The sequence below is a fragment of the Apteryx mantelli genome, chromosome 6, assembly GCF_036417845.1.
Source record: "Apteryx mantelli isolate bAptMan1 chromosome 6, bAptMan1.hap1, whole genome shotgun sequence".
In the NCBI taxonomy this organism is placed as follows: domain Eukaryota; kingdom Metazoa; phylum Chordata; class Aves; order Apterygiformes; family Apterygidae; genus Apteryx; species Apteryx mantelli.
Genome location: NC_089983.1, coordinates 49,890,960 through 49,914,174, shown reverse-complemented (window position 1 = coordinate 49,914,174; position 23,215 = coordinate 49,890,960). Strand labels below are relative to the sequence as shown.

Here is a 23,215-nt window from a genome sequence, read left to right as displayed (position 1 = left end):
TAGTCATTTATGACAATGATGCAACGATTTTTGTCTTTTGCCTTCTTTCCACTTAAGACACGGACGTGAAATATCAGGCAGCACATATACCAGAAACGTGTCCACAAGGGCCCAGCAGACAGCCACCAGCATTGGACTGTCCAAATGCTAAATTACATAGAAATACACAAGGTCTAAGAGTTTTTATAAAAACAAACTGTAAATAAGTGTAACTAAGGGAGAAGCTGGTTTGCCTGCTGCGCACTGGAGAAGTCTGCTGGAAAGTTTAAAAAGGTGGAAAGCAGCAACTGACTCCCCACCACGACTCCCAGAATTAAAAAATTCTAGGTATTGGCCATGATTTTTCTCACCAAATGATCTCTATTTTAAAAATGTATATTATGATACACGTACAGAATGTATCACTGAATCTTTTATACAAGACGTCAACATGTCGGGAGACATGTCTTCATTAACAGTTAAATTATGCTACAGAGGCTGCATTTAAAAATCTTTTTCCTACTATTTCAGAAAAAAATAAATAGTTTTCTTTATTCTCTTTTAAAGGTCTCCAGTTTATATAATATCTTATAAATATTTCCCTTGTAATTATCACCCATTTTCAGCTGCATTAAGTGAACTAGCTATTTATACTGCTACGCTGGCGAGGGCGTCCAGCAGCACGCAGAAGGTGCGCGTTGGGCGCAGAGCTCACGACACGCACCCTGGGCAACACGCTCAGGGAACACAACCGCAAGCAACGTTCTGGTGCTCTGCGTTTCTAAGCGCTGTGTCTGCCGTTCGGCGTTAAAGCCAACGGGGGGAGACCAAGAGGTTGGAAGCTCAGCCTCGTCCGAAACCGAGCTGACCCTGATTTTACCCGACCACCGTTTCCCCAAGGCTGCATCTAAGCCAGCACCAACGCTACCAACCCATCTCGGCCACAAAAACGGAAGGGTAGATTAGCCCCACAAACTGAGTTTGCACTGGTGCTCAAAGGAGTTATTTTAAAGTGATCCTGATGTCTCGAGACTTCATTTGACACATTCCCTACCATACCATAACATGCCACCTATCTTACCCCAAATACTGTTTTTTCTCCTTATATTCTCACTGCGGTGAGAAAGGATATTTTTGAGCATGTCTGACTTGAAAAAGCACAGGATGATGTAAAATAATAAATACCAGACAAAGCATAAGAAAAAGCTTACTGGATCCTGCAACCCACAATCATCCTTATTATTACTGTTAACCAAAATTTACGATACTGATTATTGGGCAAGAGACCTCTTCTTAAACGGTTTCAGGAATGTGCCTTCTAGAATTGTTTTTTCTCCCCTGTGCAATTTGGCCAGACATAAAAGCGTGCTGATATTCAAGTAACACTACATATTTATTATATTTTAATCTGTTTTTCCCCACCAAGATCAAAAAGGTTGCCCTCTGATACTGAATAAGGAATCTCCTAATCTTACAAGTCCCTGTGATCTTATGACCAAAAAATGGTCATAAGTGCAGGCACTGCAGGTTTCTCGCTGACATAGCCTGATCTTGGCTGTGGATGCAGCTATCGGAAACACCAGCCCTGCCTGGGCGAGCACAGCACACACAAATTGTGTCCCTGTCCTAGAAAATGCATGCAGAAATACTACACAAATCACTCAAATTGGGCAATGCTGCACTTGCATGCAGGCCGGGCATACATGGAGCACGTGAAACAGAGGAAAACTAGCACATTCTTTTCCTTTCCTGACACTTTTGTGCCAGCTCTTGTATTAACCAGTAGAGTTTCAAAGCCGAGGTTTCACTACGAAGAAAGTCTCAAACAGAATGAACTTTAAGGGTCTTGGTTGCAGTCATGGAAATTAAGATAGAAAATGCATTTCTGTACTTAATGAAAGAAATGTATCTTTACAAAAGCCTTCTTCCATGGCAGCTAACTAAAATATCTTCAACAGCACTTGTTTTCTCTGCACTGCAGATTTTAACTCTCAGCTTCTGATAAAAATAAAGCATCATCACTATGTAATTACTACAGCGACATCACACAGCTAAAGGGCTGCGATGAGTGAAAAGTAACAGCAGACGACACGAATAGGAGATCTGACAGACCCTAGGAGACAGCAGCACAAAACAAGCCACGTTAACTTGCTAACTGCATTAGCAAATCGTAGCAGAGCGGAGCGAGTTATGCAAGCTGTCTCTTATTAATAGCAAATATTTCTGGTGCGACGCCATGGGGTTTTGATGCCGCACCGCCACGCGTTCCTTGCTCCCGTGGCTCGTGCATGCACACGCTCGCTCACGCCGGCCGCTAAAAGCCTGCCGCGAGGAGGTGGCCTCCCTCTGCAGCCCGCCCATGCCCACACGCTAAACACAAGATATACTACCGCAGCCTAAATTGCAAAGAGTCAGCTGAGCAATTCTGTAAGCAACAGGCAAACAAATACAGCCTTGAAACTCGCTTGCCAACAATCCTACTGCCTTTATGTCATCGACAACCTGAGAGGGGTTGTAAACTGTTCTCAGTTTAGTTATTGCAATATAGAATTAAATATACACATAAAGTTAAATATATACAATTATTTCTATCTTAATTATATATATTATTTAACTTTGCTAAATAATATATACAGTTAAGTATGTCTGTATGAGTGATTATGCAAGTGTTAGAATTATAAGACTACACTAATATCCAAAGCATATTTTTGGGTGGAACACAGGCAAAACTGACAATCCAAATGAATCCTGGAAATTCCTAAAAGACCTTTATTGAAGTTTTTCCTTAATAATCACATGAAATTGCCACTATCACTCTTCTCAGTAACAACTCATAGCAAATCCCGCAGGAGTCAGGTAACCGCACACAGCATCGGAAGGTCAGAGTCCTTCCTTCCCCCCTTCCCTCTTCGGTTTCCCTTTTACACTTAGAAGAAAATTGCTGCCTATCGACTGATAAAGTCCCAAGTAAACTCAGTTCAGTGCAGATAAATGAACTCATCCATATCATCACTGGGCAAATCGTCCCTTGCTATTGCTGGAGTACAGTATTTAGGAAAATACTACAAATTACGTGATAGTATAATTGTTTACCAAGGGGTTGAGATTTTTTTCTGATATACAGTTTGGCCACATCTGGTTCACGCTCCTCTGAATTATGACAGATTGCTTAAAACTTGTGCTTATATACTGTGATAAATAGAAGCATGTGAATTATATTCAGCTGTGGCTATACCTCTAAAGTTAGCACTACAGCAAAGTACGAGTCTTGATCTATAAGGAGTAAATGAATCAAAACAGAAGAGGTAAGAAATCATCTGACCATTCCAAAGGCAGCTCCTTGCTAGAAAGCTGGATATTTTTAACAGCATATTGTGAAGTAGGATAAAATTAGTTTTGTATTTATTTATATGAATGGTTAGCATTTTGATTACTAGCTCCAGCAATGAGCACTTCCGCAATTCATGTCTTTAGAGTTGCATTCTCAGGCAAAAGAATAAACATTTTTGTTTTTGTAACCGAGAGGATTTAATAGTAAGAAAAACCATCTGAAGAATGAAGGACACTGCTCAGCATCAAATCTTCCAAAATCCATGCATTCTTTAGGAATCACAGAATTTCAAAGTAATGAATCAGATAATGCCTGGTGTGACTACCACGCTTAATTTTTAAATAAGGGACAATAACAGCATGTTTACTGAAGCAATTGCAATTGTCACAGCTTTCTGGTATTCTAAAACCAGAAGTCACTCCAAGGGAATGAACAGTAAAATGAAAACTAAGCAAAGAAATACTCATTGATGAGTGGGGAGAAAAGGGTAATAAAATATGACCCTGAGAAGACTGAAGTGTTTAATACCTTTCTTGCTTCAGTAAACTAAAAAGTTTAGCTCTGATCAGGTGGCTAAAACAATTAACATCAGTAGCAGAGAGACGGAAACTCTGGATACCATGAACAGGGTTAGAAAAGTATGTTAGATGTTTCAAAACTGGTTAGGCCTCACAAAATTTGTCCTGAAGTACTTTGAGCATTGGCTGCAGTGATGAGTCCATTATAAAATAGCTGTGAGAACCAATGGAGGGTGGGCCAGATTCCAGAACAGCGCAGAAGGGCAAAGACAGGATCCATGTTTGGAAAGGAGAAAAAGGAAGGAGACAAGTAATTACAGCCCAATCAGGATAACTTCAAATCACAGAAATACGCTGTATAAAATAACCAAACAATTTTAATCAGCTAGAAGATAGCAAGGTTACAAGCAAGGGCATAACTGGATTTGTCAGAGCAAATCAGGTCAAATCAACTTAATTTCCTCCTAAGGCAAAGAAATGGGACTTTTGAATAGGAAGAAAAAATAGAATACCCTACTAAATTAAAATTCTAAACTTAATATTAAAATAATATTAACAAATTGGAGAAAAGAATCTGAGAAAGATGGACTATATTAGAAAATGGCTGGAAAGTGCAACTCTTGGAAGTAGGATAGATTTGCTGCACAAACAGAAAATGGGAGAATTACTAGTCACTAGCAGCTTTTCAAAGAAAGGATCTGGTTTTACTGTGGGTGATAAAGCATTCTATTAGTCAGTGTGACCTGTTGATAAAAAACACCCGTCAGCTCGGGAGCCAAGCAGGGCTGCTGCAGCAGGAATGAGAAGTGATCCTTTCATTCCACCACGCACCGAGAAAACCTCTCCAGCAATGCTGCTTCTGGTGGCAGTACCACTCCTGCAGGAAACCGTGGAGGAAATCAGTGATAGAGGGGTAAGCAAAAGAGTTTTCAGAGATTTAGGAAATACAGCCTAGGAGGAAAGGCTGGATAAGCTGTGACGCAGCCGGGCTTTGCTCACGCAAAGGCTGGCATCCCTGCAACACGCAAGGCAACGGCCCCTGCGGACACGAGGCCGGGCAGGGAAAGGGCCTCCTCCGCGCCCCCGGCACAGAGCTCATCCCTGGACACGTGCCTGCTGGCCCCCTTCCTCACATGCTGGTATCGCCTAAATGCAAAGAAAATCTTGAAACATCCCTCGACACCACTCTGAAATCTGGAAAAGAGAGGCTGTGGATATAGAAAGTTTCCTGTGGTTTATAGACTTCTACACAAATGCAACAACGAGAGAGGTCTTTAAAAGAAACAGGCAGCTTGACCTAAACAGACTTTAACTGGATCATTATTAGCACGTGTCTGTTTTGAGGTTTTCATTTAAGCAAGGAGTTAAAGAATAAAGTTGTTGGGCAAATCACAGAAACTTCTGATCCTAGCAGCTCCTCCTCAGATAGCAACGTTATATCAGCCTTGAAGGAGCTGGTCTTCTCCAGGCAGAATGCCTTCAGCTGGCACTGCAGCAGTAATTCATGGTAAATCCAAAGTAAAACTACCATGGAAATAGCTATTAAAAAAAAGAAAAGGGCAAAACCAGTCATTCAGTCTGCATCAGCAAGTAAAATACTTCCTGAATTATGATAAAATTTAGCCATCCTCAGACAAGTATTCTCGCTCTTTGTTCAAACTATTTTACAATAACCTTCTTACTGAGAGCATGGAGCATAACCTTCTGCAGTGCCCAAACTCCAAATCAGGACAAATAAATTTCACTCAAATTCATCATGATTGAAACCCAAATTTTGATGCAATTCAAATATATATATGAATTGAACAGTTCTTTAAGTCATTCTTCCCACAGATCCGCAAAGCTATTCTTGTAACTCCCATAAGGAGGCTATTTTAGCCTAAGCTTTTTTCTACCCAGAAGTATGAAAATCACTGAATCATTTATACAACTCAGTAGGAGATACAGTGATGATGATAAGATGATAAGAATAAAATTAAGGCCTCCAATTTATGCTTATTAACTATAAACAATAGGAGAGAAACACCGCAATTTGACCGCTGTAGAGTTTTCTTGCTGGTTTATGAATTTATGAGAGAGGAGCAATTCAGTGCTATATTTAGAAAGCCAAATCTCCACCTTCCAGTTTGCTGTTTAGTTTAAATGAATAAAGGATTCCCTGCACAGAAGAGGAACACAAGCACTGCAGCAGGAGAAAATGAACAACCCTCACAACACCACTAAATTTGCTCTGAAAAATTAAAGCACTTTGCCTTCTACAAATTTCCAAACAGTGCTCATACAGCAAAACACTAGCTGCCACACAACAGTCTTCCTTTCATTACAGTAACATAATGACTAGCTTCTCCTGAACTCCATCTTCCAGACTTCACTGGAGAAAAAAAATACCCCCACAACTAACCAGAACCAAGTGGCTCCAGCTGCAGAAGGGCTGTAACTCACACACACCTACGGAACCGGGCATTAATATTTTTCTTGTTAGGTAGGTTCGATTTCCTGGAGGCACTGCACAGATTTATATCAGAGATCAAGTTTTAGTGCTCCTGTGTTTTCTAGATCATTGCACATGTCACTCCGTTAGAGATTTCTAACTCGTGCTTATCCCTCCAATACTTATTCATGAAAAAAACTGAAATACATGTGTAGACGGATTGTACAAGGTCCCTTTGTGTTAGCTTTTGATCAGCACTAGACAGCTCATTCAGGAAAAATGTATTGTTTGATTAAGCATGAACAAGTATTTTTACAAAGCCATGACTTTTGATGAATCACCAGTTATTCGGATTATATATGGCGAAAGGAAAGCTCATACAGATCTTCAGATTCAAACCACTAACATGTTTCTCCAGTCTATTTCAAAAGAGATTTAAGAAAAAAAGACAGAAAGAACCATGGAAGCTCTATGCAGTAAAATTCAGTACTTTAGGGAATTTATGCCTTAAGCAGGAGGAGGTACACCAAAATAATACCAGATTTACCAAATACCAAATAATTATCCAAAATAAAAGGGTTGCAAGTTACACAAGGGACACAGTTATAAAACTGTTGTCTTCCAGTTGTTCCTTTTTATGACTTCTGCTACATTTTTGCAGAACCTTGATCTTTTTACTATCACTAAAAAATATTAAATGTTTATAAAAGTCATAATTAATGCTGAAAGGATTACACCAAAGTGGAAATTACTCACAGAAAAAAATACCTAATTTCCATGATTTTATTTTAATTCATTTCACCATTGTCATGCACCCATTGGAAATGCAGACTTCTTCATAGGCAGAGATTTACATTTCTGGCTGAAAACCAAAGAAAAGGTTCTGAACTAGAACTAATATAAGACCATATCTTCATCAGACGTATTTATCTTCTGTTTCCAGTGTAAATGTATTGGTTAAATCTGCAAAATTCTCTAGCTTCTCTGAATCTTGTTTGTTGAAAATACATTTTCAGTTTGTCGCTTATAGTTTGATAGAAACCTCCAGTGGGCTGTAACTGGCCACCGGCCCCAACTTGTCAAGTCTTGCTGCAAAACGGACATAGACACGGCAGAGGGTTGCAAGCAGTTAAGAATGCCCGTTTTTGCCATTCTAGAGCCAATGCTTCTGCATCACTTTTTTAAGCGAGGTCGGCTCTTTGGCCGCGTTGTACCTGGATGCTGGTTTTAGACAGGGGTGGAGGAAGGCTGGTTCGGGAAGGCCCAAGTCTCAGCGCATCCTTCTTGCGGCAGCGACAAGGATGCTTTGCCTTCACAATTAACCAGTATCGCTCCGCTCCAGTCGATTAACATGGACAGAAAAGACTCACTTTTGTCAAAGGACGTGACAAACACATCCACAACTCGCATTTGGGGCAAACGTGGGTTTCGGATCACAGTTTTTGTGGGTATGCTCGCGGGCAGGCGAAGGATTTGGTCTGAATGTGCTGAACGCGAGGCGCGCGGCACCGGCTCGCGCACACAGGCCTCCGACAGGGTCTGGAAAGATGATTGTGTTCAAAAAACCAACAAACAAGTAGATGAATAAGAAAGAAAAAAAAAGAAAAAAAAAAAGGGGGAAGGAAGCCAGTGGAGGGAAAGACGCTTTAGAGGCCTGACAGACTCTGTGAGAATGCCAGTTACTGCGTGAATGCCGAGCCGATCTGCTGCATCTAAAGGATTCAGCGGCAAAACTGAGCTGATTTTTCTCCACAGCAGGCGTTTACCTTCCCAAAGCAAGCAGCGCTGCAGCCGCTGAGGGCCCGCGTAAACCGCCGCCCCGAGCGGCGCCATGGCCGCCGCCTCACCCGCGCCTCCCCTCACGGCGCTGCACGCGCGGCTGCGGCCCCTCGGACTGCAGAGCTCAACTGAATTAACCACAGGATCCCTGCCTGAAGGGCCACAGCAGCGATACACCCTGAGAAAATGCAGTGTCTCTACTACACCAGGTTTGCGAAGGCGCTGAGTGGTGCCCCAACCTCGCCGTCGCCACCCGGCCTCGCCGCCGCCACCTCAGCGGCCGCCGAGTCTCCCCAGGGACGCGCGCGGTGAAGCGCCCTGAAATGCAGCCGTACACCCCGGGACGGAGGCACGGGGAGCGGAGACATCCCCGGGGCCCACCCCGGCTGGCGGAGACGTGGCGGTTCGGACCTCACACCGCTCGCTTCACCACAAAAATCACTGCCAGCTAACCGACGCCGCAGCAGATTCGGTCGTGGCTTCTCGGGGACGCAGAGTTTCCTGGACCGTCCTCGACACTGAGGTGGGGGCTTTTCCGTCGCCTCCGACCCCTGGCCGGCCTACGGCTTAACTTGGTGACAGAAAGCACCCAGGAAAAGGCCTTTTTCCCCGGGCCGCTTCCCGTTACGTGCTCGGATAGCTCCTCGCGAGCGCGCCCGCCTGGCGGCGAACCACGGGGCGCGCACGGCCGGCGCCGAGAGCACCCGCCGCGCCGCGCCGCCTTCCGCATCGCCTCCCACACCACGACCTGAGCGGCGAGATGAAAACAGGATAAATACACTTGATGCTTCAACTCGAAAAGCAGCTAAATTTGTGCTAGGGTTTCTTTAAAGCTAAGTGACCTTCAAGCTAATGCATGGGGAAAAGAAAAAACATATTTACATAGCCCTCGTAATTATCTAAGCCATATTCGCCTTCAGATTTGTATTACGCTTCCTTGTTCACTCAAGTTGTTTTGTCTTTGAAATGATTCATGTGTATCTATTTCTGAGAGAAGCCTTTCCATGGAGATCCACATTCTCATAATTCGAATTATTCACATTTTAAAAGTAAAAACAGTGGAATATGTCTTCGGTTCCATTTTCTATTTGTTTAATTAAAAAGCATGGAAGACTGTTTGATTTCTTTTATCAGAAAATGATGTTTAAAGGTTTTCAACACAACATTTATTGAGTTTTGAGAATGGATTCACATACTGCTTTCCTGCTAGGTTTCTGTACATTTCAGGTTCTTATGAACTGTTCATTTTTAGCAGTTTCAGCAGCTTATCAGTAAGCTGCAGGATAATACTGCAATGTAAAAAGGACAGTTACTCCTAAATACACGCAGCGGTAAAGACCTCTAAGGGGAATCCAGTGCAAGAGTCAAAAACTACTCTCCTATTAACAACATTTGGAAGTTTTGCTGTTCCAGTGCTGACAGAGGAGCTTAAAATTCTCCATCACAATAATGTGAAACCAGGACAATGTATAAGTTTTGAAAATCAGTGTTTTGAGTGTACTTCAAAATTATATGTTATCCTAATAATGTAGGGGCTGAACATACATCAGAAAATAATCCTAAATGATTACCAATTACCTGCCTACCCTTATGAATCATAACCATTTTGAAAAGCAATATTTCAGCAGTTAAAGTATATTTTTCTTGCATCTTTAACTGACATTCCAGAAAACTGAAATTAATAAAAATCTAATGCCAATATTGAGCATTTGCTAATATTTCCAAGAAAATTGCATGGATTTTCATGCTTTCACAGTTCTGGGGCCCAAATCAGCACCAGCACAGGACATGGTGAAACAGCTGAAGAAACGGGCAAAGTCGCATGGAATTGCTTTGCACCATTCTTTCAGTAACCCAAGAATCCTGCTGCCTTACTTTTTGATGATCCTCAGGCATTCCCCATATGTGAGCTTTTACCTACAACTTTTGCAAGGGGTAAAGAACTGGATTAAAAGCCATATAAATGTAACCAGCGTGTGAACATTACACCTTCTGCAGCACAGGCGTCACATCACGTGGCTGGTCGGTATCACCATGAGATGCCAAACATGATGCTATTCCAGAATTCTGGCTTTTACTGAAAGGGATCACAGTTTAGTGCATCCCAAATGAATTAATGTTAGACTGAACAAAGCAAAGGGCACTCGTAAAAGCAACAGAATGGAGTATAACAGATGGGAGTTAAATAAATAATTAAATAAACAAATAAATAAATTTGTCTTCTGAGATATTTTGCTTCTCTCCCCTAAAAAGAAACGACTCGATGGAAAGGGACACCGTTCCTGTAGCAAAGGAAGGAACTAAAAGCGTTGTTAGCTGAATCATGTTGTCCTCTCACAGGGTTGTCACGTGAAGACCATGAAGACCCTTTACCAGAGAAGGTGAAAAGAATCTGGCCTTGTCGCCTTAGGAAGTGAACTGATGTCTGCTTCGCATCTTCCTTTCTTCTGCAACACTGATGTATTGTAATGCTTAGAAACTTAAAAAATATACCATGTGTTATTACCTAAACCACCTAAGGGCTGTAATTAAAGAGGGTAAGGAAAGGATAAAGAAATGGTTATATTTCAAGAAATCAAAGTTTCAGTGACTAGGCAGCAAATTAATTAAATCAAGTTGGGAAACATCTATAAAAATCATTTTATATGATTTAATGAGAGAAGGTACTAGAAATGGTGATTTTAATCAGCCAAGTGGGATTTATAAGCAAGAAGATCCTGCTTAACCAGCTCATTAGAGTTCTCCAAAAAATTTTTAGTGTCCCTGCAGACAGTGAAAATGAAATTTACTGTATATATTTACCAGTTCTCTACAGTACTTGGTAATGTTGCATATCAGAAGTTAACTGATTAAAACAAAAAACAAAGTCAAAGGGAAAAAAAAAAAAAAAGAACTTCAGAAGCACCTGCTAAAGAAAACCAAGAATGGCTCTAACTCTCTGTTGGAAGACAGAGCTCACTCAAAACCAGATACTATGAGGACTCCCAAGTCCCTATCATAATAAATCAAAGGCTATATTAGAGTGAGAAATACTCTAATAACACATTCTAATACTTTTTTAAATTTGCAAGACATTCACACCCTTGCCTCAGGCAGATAGCATTACAGTTGGTATCCTTATTGCATAAGGACATAGGGAGGCACAGCTTTTCACTGAAAAGTTTACAAATTCCTGGAGAAAATTGTCTGGAGAAATAGTCCTGCAACATGAGTGCCAGCTAGGGCTTCCTTTCTCCTTCAGTTCTTCACAGACATTTAAAAAAATACAGTGTCATGAGAATACCTGTCTGTTTTTTCCCTTCCCTATTGCATGAAAGGGCTCAAAAACCTGCATTTCCTCCTTGCTATGTACGATACAATATTTGTACGTGAGAGCTTCTTGGCAGAGACTTTTCCTTCCTTTTTCCATGGCAATGTAAATCCAGAGGTTCAAAAGCTCTGTGACAAATAAATATGGAAGAAAACCTTGTGCTTATCTATAGAAAGTTAACACCATCTCATGTACCAGACCAAGAGCTGGACACAGGCATAGCCCGCAGGGCTTGAAAATGAACAAGAAAAAGACGTTTATGAGCATAACATGAAAAATGGCATAGTAAAAAGAATCATTCAAATTATTCGCCCTAAAATTGTGCTATCCTAGCTTGATATTAATTGACATGATATGCCTTCCAAACGGTATCTCATAGACCACTATCTCGGCTATCGTGCTCCTCTTACAGCTCTGAGACCCCCCATGTGAATCAGCAAACGTAGTTGATTTGAACCTCCTCTGTGCAACTGTTGCATTTCTAACTATGATCACACCTGAATCAGAAATGAAACAATATTACTGAATACATTTTAAAATCACGATTTATAAAACAAAAGGTGAAGCACTTGAAAACACAAAACATTAAGAAACCTGAATCAACCCCACTGACCCTTCCACTGACTTTAATTATCTCTTAATTTGTCTTGGTAGAACCAGCATTCTGCATTTATTTTTAAATGCATTTCTTCCTCATTCTATTTCAGAGTGTAGGCTATTTCTGTCATTTCAATATGAACAGAAAAAAAGAAGTGCTCAGAGTATGCCACAACATAAATACTATTGCTATGTGATATTATTTGTTTGCTATTTAATTCTTAACTTTGGGACCAGCAGATCTCCGTAAGACATAGGACATGCATGTGAATATCTCAGTTCTTTACAAAGGACATTGAAGACCTGAGCTCAATTTCACAGCATTTTTCAGGAGCACAGAGAAAATAATTTACTTGAAAAGCTAACCCTGAGCATAAGCAGAAAGTACTAGGCACCCATTTAAACTCACTAAGTTGAAGAACTGATGAACATTAAGGCCTTTTCTGTTAAATACGCTGACCTAGTAGCATTAGCAGATATTCATGGTGGGAGCCTCACAACCCAAGCAAGGTCAGCTCACCTAAACTGCAAGGACTTCACAATGGAAAGCAAATAGTGCAATTCATTTGCGCTGTATTTCTATGGCTTGAAAAACAGTTTATCTCCATGGTATTGATGTTCTTCAAGTCAATTTTATAAAAAAGAAAATAAGACAGTAACTTTAGAAAACTGGCTGTATTATGAGGTTGGTTAATGTCTAAGTTCAGAAGCCACGTTATTTTAATCAGATCCTCTGCATTGACTTGTCAAGTCAGTACACACAGAACAGAAACAAAAAAGCATATCTAATATTGGATGAAGTTTACTCCTAAAACTACTGCTTTGCTCAGTATTTCACCACTTAAGAATGAAGATATTTGAGTGAAATTAGCTGTTTTCTTACTGAAGCATTAAAACTGGAGTCCAATTTTAAATTCAGAAAAGCTGTTTCTAGGCAGTATTTCACAGAAGACTACCTAATGGAGAACACTGCCTTGGTCTGCCACAGCACACACAGACAGCCAGCAGGATAGTCAAAGGAAATTCAATAACATAGGAAAGGGCATCATTAAATTTGACTTTTAGATATCTTTTGCCTTAGGAAAGAAACCAAATGCCAGGACTGTGTAATTATACAAATTCATCCATTTTCACTGTCCTCTAATACTGAAATGTAGTCTTACGAATGTTAAAATCCAATTCAATTTCAGATTTTTTTAAATGAATGACATAAAATGTTTCCCAATGATTTTTCTTCATGCAGAGTAATTGATAGGAGGGTAATGGATAACTGCTATAAAGGCAGCTTTCTGGGCAGAATGGTAGGAAGGCCTTCACCCTGCGGGAAAGGTCTGTTTTACTCCTGCAACAGAAAGTCATCAGTGAAAACAGACGTATGAAAGATTCGCTCTCTAGAGGCTGCTGCCCTCTTTACATAGGTTTCACCCATAACTAAACGAAATACCACTTCCAACAGCATTAACACAACGTTGTGATTGTACTTCGGGACTCAAAAGATAATGCAGCACTGCTAGGTCTAAGCCAGCAGTCACCAGGAAAGATCTCCATCCTGAAGGGGAAGCTGACAAGGCTGAATGGAAGGGAGGACCAAGCACCATCAGTAGCACAACTGCTCCCAGGCCCTGGTTGCACACTCCCGGGTACACCACACTTTTGGCGAGTGACATACAGATCAAAAGCTGGGCCATCGCTACCATTTACATCCGAAAGTAGTGACTCAGTTCTTGATTCCACTAAGGTTTCTACTGAAACCAGTTGGAGCTAATATTGAAGTCCAGAGTGCCACAGACACTCAGATTATTATTAACTGAACCCCCCCCAAAAAAACAGTACTATGCTTGTCTTGCCAAGCAATGACTTCTGCAGAACTGATAATACTAATAAAAGCATAAGAAGGCTATTCTTCAAATATGTGAAGTACCAGATTTGTTGAGCTGATAGTTGTAGTACAAAAGTCCCATTTGTCTGCAAATAATTTAAACTTCTGCTCTGTTCAGCCTGCCCATGTTCAGACTTCTGTCTCTTATTTCTGGGGATAGACTGGACCAGACTAAATAAACTCCCAGACCCTCTCCATTTCAAGTCAGACCAGATTCAGTTCAAACTTCAGACACTCACGGCTCTAACTTTGGTTCATTTGCAAATCAACTACAGTTTATTTAATCTTCCTCCAACCTACTTCCCAGCAGTCTACATATTCATTATCAGCAAGACTGTTCTGAACTGTATGCAGATTGATCAGGATTCACTCAGCTCCTATGAGACATACCAGTATCATCACAGCTCTTTCTTCAGTTACACGCAACATAAATTAATTTGAAAAGCTGGCCTTTTCAAACTCATGATCTCCTCGCTGACTTTCGCACACCCAAACTGAAAAACAAGCTTCAGTTTCACACCTAGCAGAAGATAGCACCCTGGTCTCTAAACAACTGCAAGTTATTTCTTGTCCACTGCTTTATTGTTCTTTCCAAGTCAGCAAACATTTAAAACTTTTATTGCACTTCTTACATCATTTACACTGTACAGCAAGAGCAGCTAACTCTATTTTACACTGAGAATGAAAAAAACACAACAGACCAAGCCTCCTACAAGCTTTCTCTGCAAAAAAAACCCAAGAGTGCAAGCTGCAAATTATTTTATAATACTCCAGGAATCCCCATCAAATTATTGCTTCTGCTCTGGGATGACTGTGGGCGATTAGAAGCAAACCATAAATTAAGGTAGCTTAGGTGGAAGATTTCTGCAACGTATTATTTCCATAAATACAAGAAACCTATTTTGCATAGCACCTGGTATCAATGGGGCACATTAGACTGGCTTTAAATGATGTGCCTGTTTCTACTGAATTTTAGTCAACCTAACTTCAGTGTTCAGAAATCATCAGATTTAACTCCTTCGAAAACTACCTCTTTAGTTAAATCCATTTTATCTTACCTGACCTATTCAGGTAAGTAACCAATATGAAAGGTTTCCCATTATTCTCGATACAAACATACAGTTGTGAATTCAAATTACACATTTACACGTGCATAAATTACTGTATGTTTCCAGAAGAAAGAGACCTTTGCTTTGCCGCATGTGTTCTGCTTTAAGTGTGAATGATAGGGGAGATGGAAATTTTAATAACGAATCTATTGTGAGAGCACCAGCATAGAGAGACAGGTCCTGACTAAGTAGTGCGCTTGGCACCATGCTCCCTGCACGCCAAAGAGTCCTCCAGATTTTGTATTAAACCTAGGAAGCATCCACCTCTCCTCTCTTAAAGGAGGGCTATCTCATACAAAAGATTGCCTCTTCCTTCGTGTCAGCTCGTATCTTCTTTATCCGAACCAGACTCAGTAAAAACAATCTACTGGAAAGACATCAGCAAAAATGCTGCAGCTTGAAAAACACCCTCCAGTTCACGTGCCAAACACACTGCTGTGCAGCCAGGCCTTTTGTCTCCTCCATGCCACCGACAGCGCCTTCACGTTAATTCCTATGGGCTTTCAAAAATGCAGCCTATTAGTTCTGCTCCATTCTCAGCTGTATTCCGGTTCTATACTGCCTTCCCCCCGAAATTCTCCTTTCTCCATTACTTACTATTATAAAGAAATTTTTAACTTTAAAACCCTTCTCAATGGTCCATCAAGACAGAACTTATTTTGCTTTATTTTATCCAACATCCATCTCATCTTATAAAACTAGGTCACAACATTTGCAAACTTATGTGAGCTAGGATTTATAGACTCAGAAAGTACTTCCAATTATTTTTTTGCTCTATGTGTAATGTCCAAGTCTGAAACATTACAAAAATATATTCAAAAGGATACAAACACAATTTGTATTTGTATGTAGTTTGTTTTAAAATTCTAATGAGTTATTTACAAAATTGCTTTTTTTTTTTCCCCATCATTAATCTTTTAAAACAGTTCTGTTAAAAAGCAGTGGAGTTCTCTGGTCTGTGTGTCAGCCCTGAAATCCTTACACAAGCAAATTATGCTAATATCAGTAAGAGCTTTTCTTGAAAAGCACCAACGACTCAGTTCTGCTGTCACCAGCCTCACTGGGTATTAGGCTGAATTTATTAAAATATTGCAATGTTGGGTTCTAGGAGATTACCTCCTACATTAGAAAAGCGGCGTAGAATAGAAACACTGGGACACAAGCATATGAACTGAAAATATGGTAGAACGTTCTCTGAATAGGACCTCAGAACGCACGATCCTCGCTCCCAGGAGCCGCTGCAGCGCTCTCGTGCCCAGCAGACCCAGCGTGCACCCCACAGAGCGATCGAGGCAAAGCCAGCGGAGGCTTCTCAGTCCCACTGAGAGGAGCATCACCTTTTCAAATTTTTCAAAAAAAATCACTCAAGCATTTTCACTTTGTACGACAATAAGACTTTGGCACTCTGGAAGCATTTACAAAAATTGTATTGTGTCTTTAGATCAAAAATCAGCTTAAACTACTGAATTTTTAGGTGACCGATAAGAACTGTACAGACACACACGTTTTGCTGAGTATTTGTTTGTTCTCTACTCACCAGTCGTTTCCACAATGCCCTCTAGGATGACGACGATCTCAAACTGCTCCGTTTGCATGCTCCGCTGGGAGAGGTCATAGAAGGGGCTTTTGGCATCTATCACGTGGCAGATTGTAAGCGGGGAAACCAGGAAAAGTTGATCGGCCCCAGTGCTAAAACCTACATCCAGTTCAAGCTGATCAAGTGGGAGGAACTCGCCCTCCGGTGTCTGTCGAGACTAGACAAACAGGCAAGGGAAAAGACAGAGAAAGAGAGAAATCATCACTTGAACAGCAATTTTCAAGGCAGCCTGACAGCAACTCATATCCTCGCCAACATTTTGCACCATCAATCACATGAGACAAAATCCAAACAAATCATTATACAGCCATGCGACCGTGAAACGGGCAGAAACCCAGTCCTGTTCATATACGACACGTATGAATTATTTATAACATGCATCTTACTATAATTACAGCTCACTAACTTACGAGTCTTGGAAAACTGCCTGCTCTCAAAATGGCCATTAACACAAATTACAGAAGTGGGTGTACTTCGGCGACCGTGCCGCCACCAACCTGGATCGCTGCCTCTTAGAATGGGAAAATAAGTTGGCGGAAATTAAGCATGTCTCTGACCCAATATTGCATGCCATTCAGGCTGTTAATTTTACGACTACTTTGCCCAGACTGAAGACCTCAAGCAGGGGCAGTTGTCCAAGAGCTCAGCTACTCTAGCACAAACAAGACATCCGAACTTGAGGCTCTGGTAAGCCAAAGTTAACCAAAAATTCACAAAATGTATGTTGTGACACAATGACCTCAAATAGTCTATTACTCGGGCAAGGGCTTGCAGCCACATCCACGAGCAAAGAACAAACCAGCAAGGTGCTCCCCAAAGAGCAGCTCGGGCAGCTCTTGTCCGGCCAGCAAACTCCCGCCTCGCCTATGGCACGGGCGGCAGGCATGCCTTAACTCACCATTAATGTAAGCCAAGGAGGACAGGCACAGTTTTTCAGGAAAATAAACTCATTGCATCAAATGGCAACAGTTAATTAATTACTGGCATTTCCAACAAGATATAGTTCTACCAAAGCTGACTAACAGCAACTAATGTCAACAGAAAATAAGTGGAAAATACAGTTCTCCAAGAAGTTTTCAGGTCTTTAATGACTATTCTTTTGACAAAAACAACTCAAAACGTGAATGCTGTTACTGCTTTAGTTAAAGCTGTCCACTAAGAGTCTCTAAACCATATTTTAATAGCTTCATAACAAGTCCATAAAAACACTTAGCGCTGAAACATCAAGTTCAAAGCATCAGCCCACGTACCTCAGCTGCAAGCTAAGTGTTGCAATCCATAAGTCTATAATAAGAACTGTAATCACTGTAACCCGTAACAAATGCTCCCTCCTCCTGCTTTTATTCTGGCCTTTTATTTCTCCACTTAGTGTTATGAATAGGCAGGAATAGAACATTACAGCCCTTTCTGGTAACTATCGTTATTGCACAATTTTCTGTTATTTGTTATTTAGAGGAAAAAAAAAAATTTTACAAACTGTTCTGTTTGTCATATGCAACCAAAAAATGATGCTAAATTACCACTTGAAATGAGTTTCAACCATCCTCTACATCTTGAATGTGCATGAACCTTCCCAAATTGAGCAATTGCACTGACTTGAAACGTAATTATCCACGGGAGCACAGTCACCCTTGCAGGAAGAAGACTTTACTACTTCCTTGAATTCTGTTTCCACTCTTACTATTCAGATCAGTCTTTGCCACTTAACCATCACAGCCGTACTATGCATTTAATTGGTGTAGGGGCCAGATGCACCTTTGGATGGCAGCACCCAAGGGCGCAGCCAGCACAGCTGCAAGCGACTGGGTCCAAACAGTCACCAGCACCAGGAAGAGTCACACTGGCAGCTCCCAGCAAAAAGATCGCTGCAAGCTGAGAAATCCCATCATCTGCTAAATGCAAGAGTCACGAAATGCAAGATCCTTCCAGGCTGCTGAGCGAATTACTGGCCTGAGCAGGCGCAGGCAGGAGCTGCCGTGCAACGCCGGGGCTGGGGCCAACTTACGCCGTCGCGGAGCGGACGACGCCAGGCCACGGCGCAGGGGCTGCGATGCAGCTGGCACCCACCGTGACACCCCAGTGATTTCACTGCTTGCAAGCCCCATGGCTGCGCAGCATCTGAAATGGTTAGAAAACTAAGAGCAAAAAAAAAAGACCAGAGCAAAAATGGATTATGTGTCTCGCTTAGGATTTGGTTTCTATTTTAAAAATTTTGCTGCATGGCTGTAGGATTTGAAGGAAACTCTAATCCCGAACAAACAATAATGTATTTCAGAGCCCTGAAGTTCCAGCTAAGAAATAAACTTATTTTTTGGTGTGTGAAGAGTTCAGATTTATCGCACCTGCCTCCGAGATCCCATCGTACCACGAACCACCAAGTTTTACATAAACACGTCGGGGCCAGGAAGCATTTGGAGCACACCCATACCAGTCTCCTGCCTGTGGCAGTGGGGGGGGGGTTGTTTGGTTGGAGGTTTTTTTAAAAAGAAGTCTACCTCTGAATAAAAAGGAAAAGAAAAACAACCAAAGAAAAAATTAAGCCTGAGGCTGGCCCGTTTCTGAGGATGCCGCTCCCCGTGAGGACACCGAACCCCTTGTCGGCCGGCTCCGGCCCGGCTCCACGACTCCTCTGTAAATTTGCACACAGCTCTCTAATATTTCTGTTTTGCTTCCCGCAGTATCGGGTCTGGGACACCCAAAAGTGCTGCGGGGCACAACAGGAGCAAAGTGACAGAGGAGGAGGAGGAGGAGGAAGCACTGCCCCAGCACCGCTCCCCCTGCCGCCCCACCGGGCCCTTTTCCCACCGCGCTGAGCACCGTTAGGGTTTTCCCACGCAGAACTCCTTTACCGACGCTAATGGTTTGTTAGAGTAATTTAATGGCCTGGTCGTAAAATTTTGTTGCTACTTTTCCTGTATTTAAGTCTCCAGTTACAATCGCAACTGTTAGTAATGCTTCAGCTTTACACGGCACTTTTGCATGGATTCTTTCAATCAAGATCCAAGGAATATTCAGTGGTACCACCCCAAAAATCTTAGCCTGGCACTACCAGCCAGAAACCCCTGCTGATACAGGTGGGTCGCAGGAGAGGATGAAGAAGCAGGATGAACACTGATTTTGTGAGAATCTGTTATGCAGTAGTCAGCTTAATAGACAGAAGAGCGATGAAAAATGAGTGTTAAAGACAATGCGGTATGTGAGGGATGCAGCAAAGGAAGCCCAGAAAAACAGGCATATAATATAATAAATAAAGATGGGGGGATGAGAATGATGAGAAAGAAAGGTTAAATATATATATAATATATTATATTTATATATATAAAAATATGTATGTATACGTGTATATACATATTTCTCTGAATTATGGTCATGGTAGCTCTAAACTCTTGGGGAGGCCCCTCTCCCCTTGCCCTTGAACTGCATGGTCATGCTACAACTATTCGCACTGGAGCTCCCTGAGCTTCCGGTGTGATTTATCACATCGGTCACAGAAATCTCATATTTTACAACTGCAGTAAAATCAAGTATTGCATTATTCAGCTATGAAGTCATAACATGAAGCATGACTGCTTTTACTGTAAGGGAATTTGAGATAAATAGAGACTTAAAACGTTATAGACAAACCAAATATTATTTTACAACTACACCCGAGTTAAAAATCAGTATTCAGTCCAAGCCAAGGTGTAAGAATTCACATTATTTACTATTTTGCTCTTTGAGCTAATACATTTGTGGAAAGAAAATGATCTTGAATGACTCATTGGACTTGATTTAATGTTGGGAGGGAAATAGAGGACTTCTTAGTTTCATCCAAGTTCTTCACAATCTTTGAGATTCATTTGAAAAAAATGATTATTATGACTTAAAGAGTTTTTGCATTAACATGCAAGTTTCAAAGTTGTTTCAAGAGAAAATTTATGGCCAGCTCTACAGCCAACTTTGCTAGGAAGAGCCAGGGTGCAGCCGCCGCGCCGGGGCAGAGCCGGGCGCCAGCGCTCGCCCCTGCCACCCACCGGCCCGGGGCCAGCGACAGGCTCCCCAGGACGCCCGCGCCCACCACCCCTTTTCACCCCAACCACCCCGAAGGAAGCCTCCGGTTCTCCTGAACTACCGAAATTCATGTTTTCCCTTTGAAAGCGCTACTTCTGCAAACTGCAAAGACCATGCGTACATGGCAGCACCCTCCGCGGAAGGAAGAGCTCGCTCTCGGCTGCATTTCTGGGTTTTGGCCAGGGTGTCTATCCGTAGGCCAGACCTGCTCCCCAAATTGGCGTTAAGAATATAGGGTGCAGGGAAATTAGGCGGGCAATGTGCAGAGCTAGCTAGCAACAGTATCCAGAGAAAAGCCTCATTTTAGTCCCCTATTATTCCTCTCCTTCTCCCTACACGTTTATACCCGTCCTTATATATAGATCCCTGCAGGTCTGGGATAGATGGAAAAACCTTCACCTTCATAGGCAAGGAGAAAATAAGTAAATTGTGGAGAATACGATGCAGAAATGCCATGCCATCCATGATACACGGACATCACAGCACTTAGGGACTGTGCAAAACACACAGAACATACCAGTCGTCGATAACGCTTGTAATTCTATCGCAACGCCTTACTAATAGCTTGGTTTTATAACGCAGACTGTGCCACATAACGTAACGAGAGCTTGCTTTGTTTCAACTGGGACCACGATAAGCTTCCTTGGGGCTTTTTCTTTTTTTTAAACAGGTATAAAGCCTTTCATAGCAATTACTCTACCATTACTTTTTCAAAAAATAATAAATGACTCCTAGGAAGCCACTTATTATCATGCTTAAGTTGAGGACATTTTGTGGGACCATGCTAATTTTAAGCTCCAACTTTGAAAATTCTCCCTGAGGCACTGTATGGATAACAAAACGGACTATTTTTAAAATTTGTAACCGAAGTGACTCATTTTGATTCTTTACAGTTATTACAGATGCACGTTAAATGCAACAGCCTAATCTCTCGTTAGCGAGGATGGCCTAATCAGGCAAGGCAGCTGGAGGGGTCACTCCGGTGCCCTCCAAAGGCTGGGTGATTTGGGAGCGGGCTCACGGCATGCGATTCGATTTAGCCATCCCAGTTTCCGAAACGACCAAGGCATCTCAGGCACCGGCGGGCGACTTCGCACCCGGCCGACGCTCCGCAGCGCAGCTGCTTCCCGGGACCGGCCTCGGACACACGCCGTGTCTCCCGTGCTCCGAGCCCAGCCGTGCCCCACCACCAGCTCCCGGCTTATTCCGGCACACACGCAAATATGTGACCGTGGCAGCAACACCAGAGGTCTCAGATAAATACTCGGTTTTCATTAGACACATGCATCAGTCGGCACAATTCTTAGATTTATAACCGTGCCATTCTGCTTTTCGTGAAGTTTATGTACCATATAAATAAAGTTCTGGCAGGCTGGACTCAGTGCTGTCTAAAAAACACAAAAATATACCAGGAAGACAAAAAGCTTTCCTTTAAAAACATACACCAAGGAACTCAAAGCATAAAGTATTTGCATTATAGGGAAGAAATCTAGCATTTCATATATATATATATATATATATATATATATATATACACACATACACACACACATATACATATATGACCAGGGTGGAAATCCAACCCGAAGGGGTGCGAGGGGGAGCGGAGCGGAGCAGAGGGATGCAGAGGGCTGAGGGACCGGAGGGATGGTGGGAGGTGGGACGGACGTCTCCTGGGGAAGGACATGCGGGAGAGCGGAGGACGAGCGGGCGGCGCACCTACCTTGAGCAGCTTGCAGCGGATCTGCGCGGAGACCATGTGGCTGTTGCGCAGGTTGCCCACCCTGAACATGAGGGTGAGCTTGCCGTCCCGCATGGAGATGGCCGCGTGCTCGCTGAACATCAGCGTCTCGGCCCTCTTCTTGGGCTGAGACATCTTGATGAACATGCACCCGATGAGGAAGGCATCCACGATGGAGCCCAGGATGGACTGGAAGAGGAAGAGGATGATGCCCTCGGGGCATTTGTCCGTGATGTAGCGGTACCCATAGCCAATGGTGGCCTCAGTCTCTATAAAGAAGAGGAAGGCAGAAGGGAAGTTGTAGACATTGGCCACACAGGGGGTGTAGCTGTCGTCGTGCGCCTTGTTCAGGTCGCCCCGCATGTAGGCGATAACCCACCACATGGAGGCCATGAAGAGCCAGGCCACGGTGTAGGTGAGGATGAAGATGAAGAGGTTCCAGCGCCACTTGAGGTCCACCAGGGTGGTGAAGAGGTCGGAGAGGTAGCGGCTCGTCTCGCCGCCCAGGTTCCCGTGCTGCACGTTGCACCGCCCGTTCTTGTCCACGAAGCGCTGCCGCTTGCCCCGCGGCGCCGCCCGCGGCGGCGGCAGCCCCCCGCCGCTCGCCGAGGTGCTCACCACCTGGTACTCGTCGCCCAGCTTCCGCCGCAGCGCCGACATGCTCCGCGCCGCGCAGCTCCGCGCTGCTCCGCGCCGCCCCCCGCCCGCCCCGCAGAGCCGAGCCGAGCCGAGCCGAGCCGAGCCGAGCCGCCGCCCGCGCCGGCACCGCCGGGCGCCCCGCGCGCGCGCACGCCCGGCCCCGCTGCGGCGCCGCGCCGCGCCCCGGCCCGCCGCCGCCGCCGCCGCCGCTGTGCGGGCGCGGAGGCAGCGCTCTGCGCGGCCGCCACCCACGCG

At 43.1% G+C, this 23,215-nt stretch overlaps 1 protein-coding gene across 1 annotated transcript in view; it reads right to left on the bottom strand.

The window, feature by feature from the left end:
- Window positions 1-22,981, bottom strand: part of KCNJ3 (potassium inwardly rectifying channel subfamily J member 3) — a 60,138-nt gene extending 37,157 nt beyond the window's left edge. The window contains exons 1-2 of the mRNA XM_067298603.1: window positions 22,304-22,981; window positions 16,471-16,687 (exon numbers count right to left, since the gene is read on the bottom strand). Of these exons, the coding sequence (XP_067154704.1) occupies window positions 16,471-16,687; window positions 22,304-22,981 (895 nt within the window). The remainder of the gene's footprint in view (window positions 1-16,470; window positions 16,688-22,303) is intronic.
- Between the last annotated feature and the right edge of the window lie 234 nt (window positions 22,982-23,215).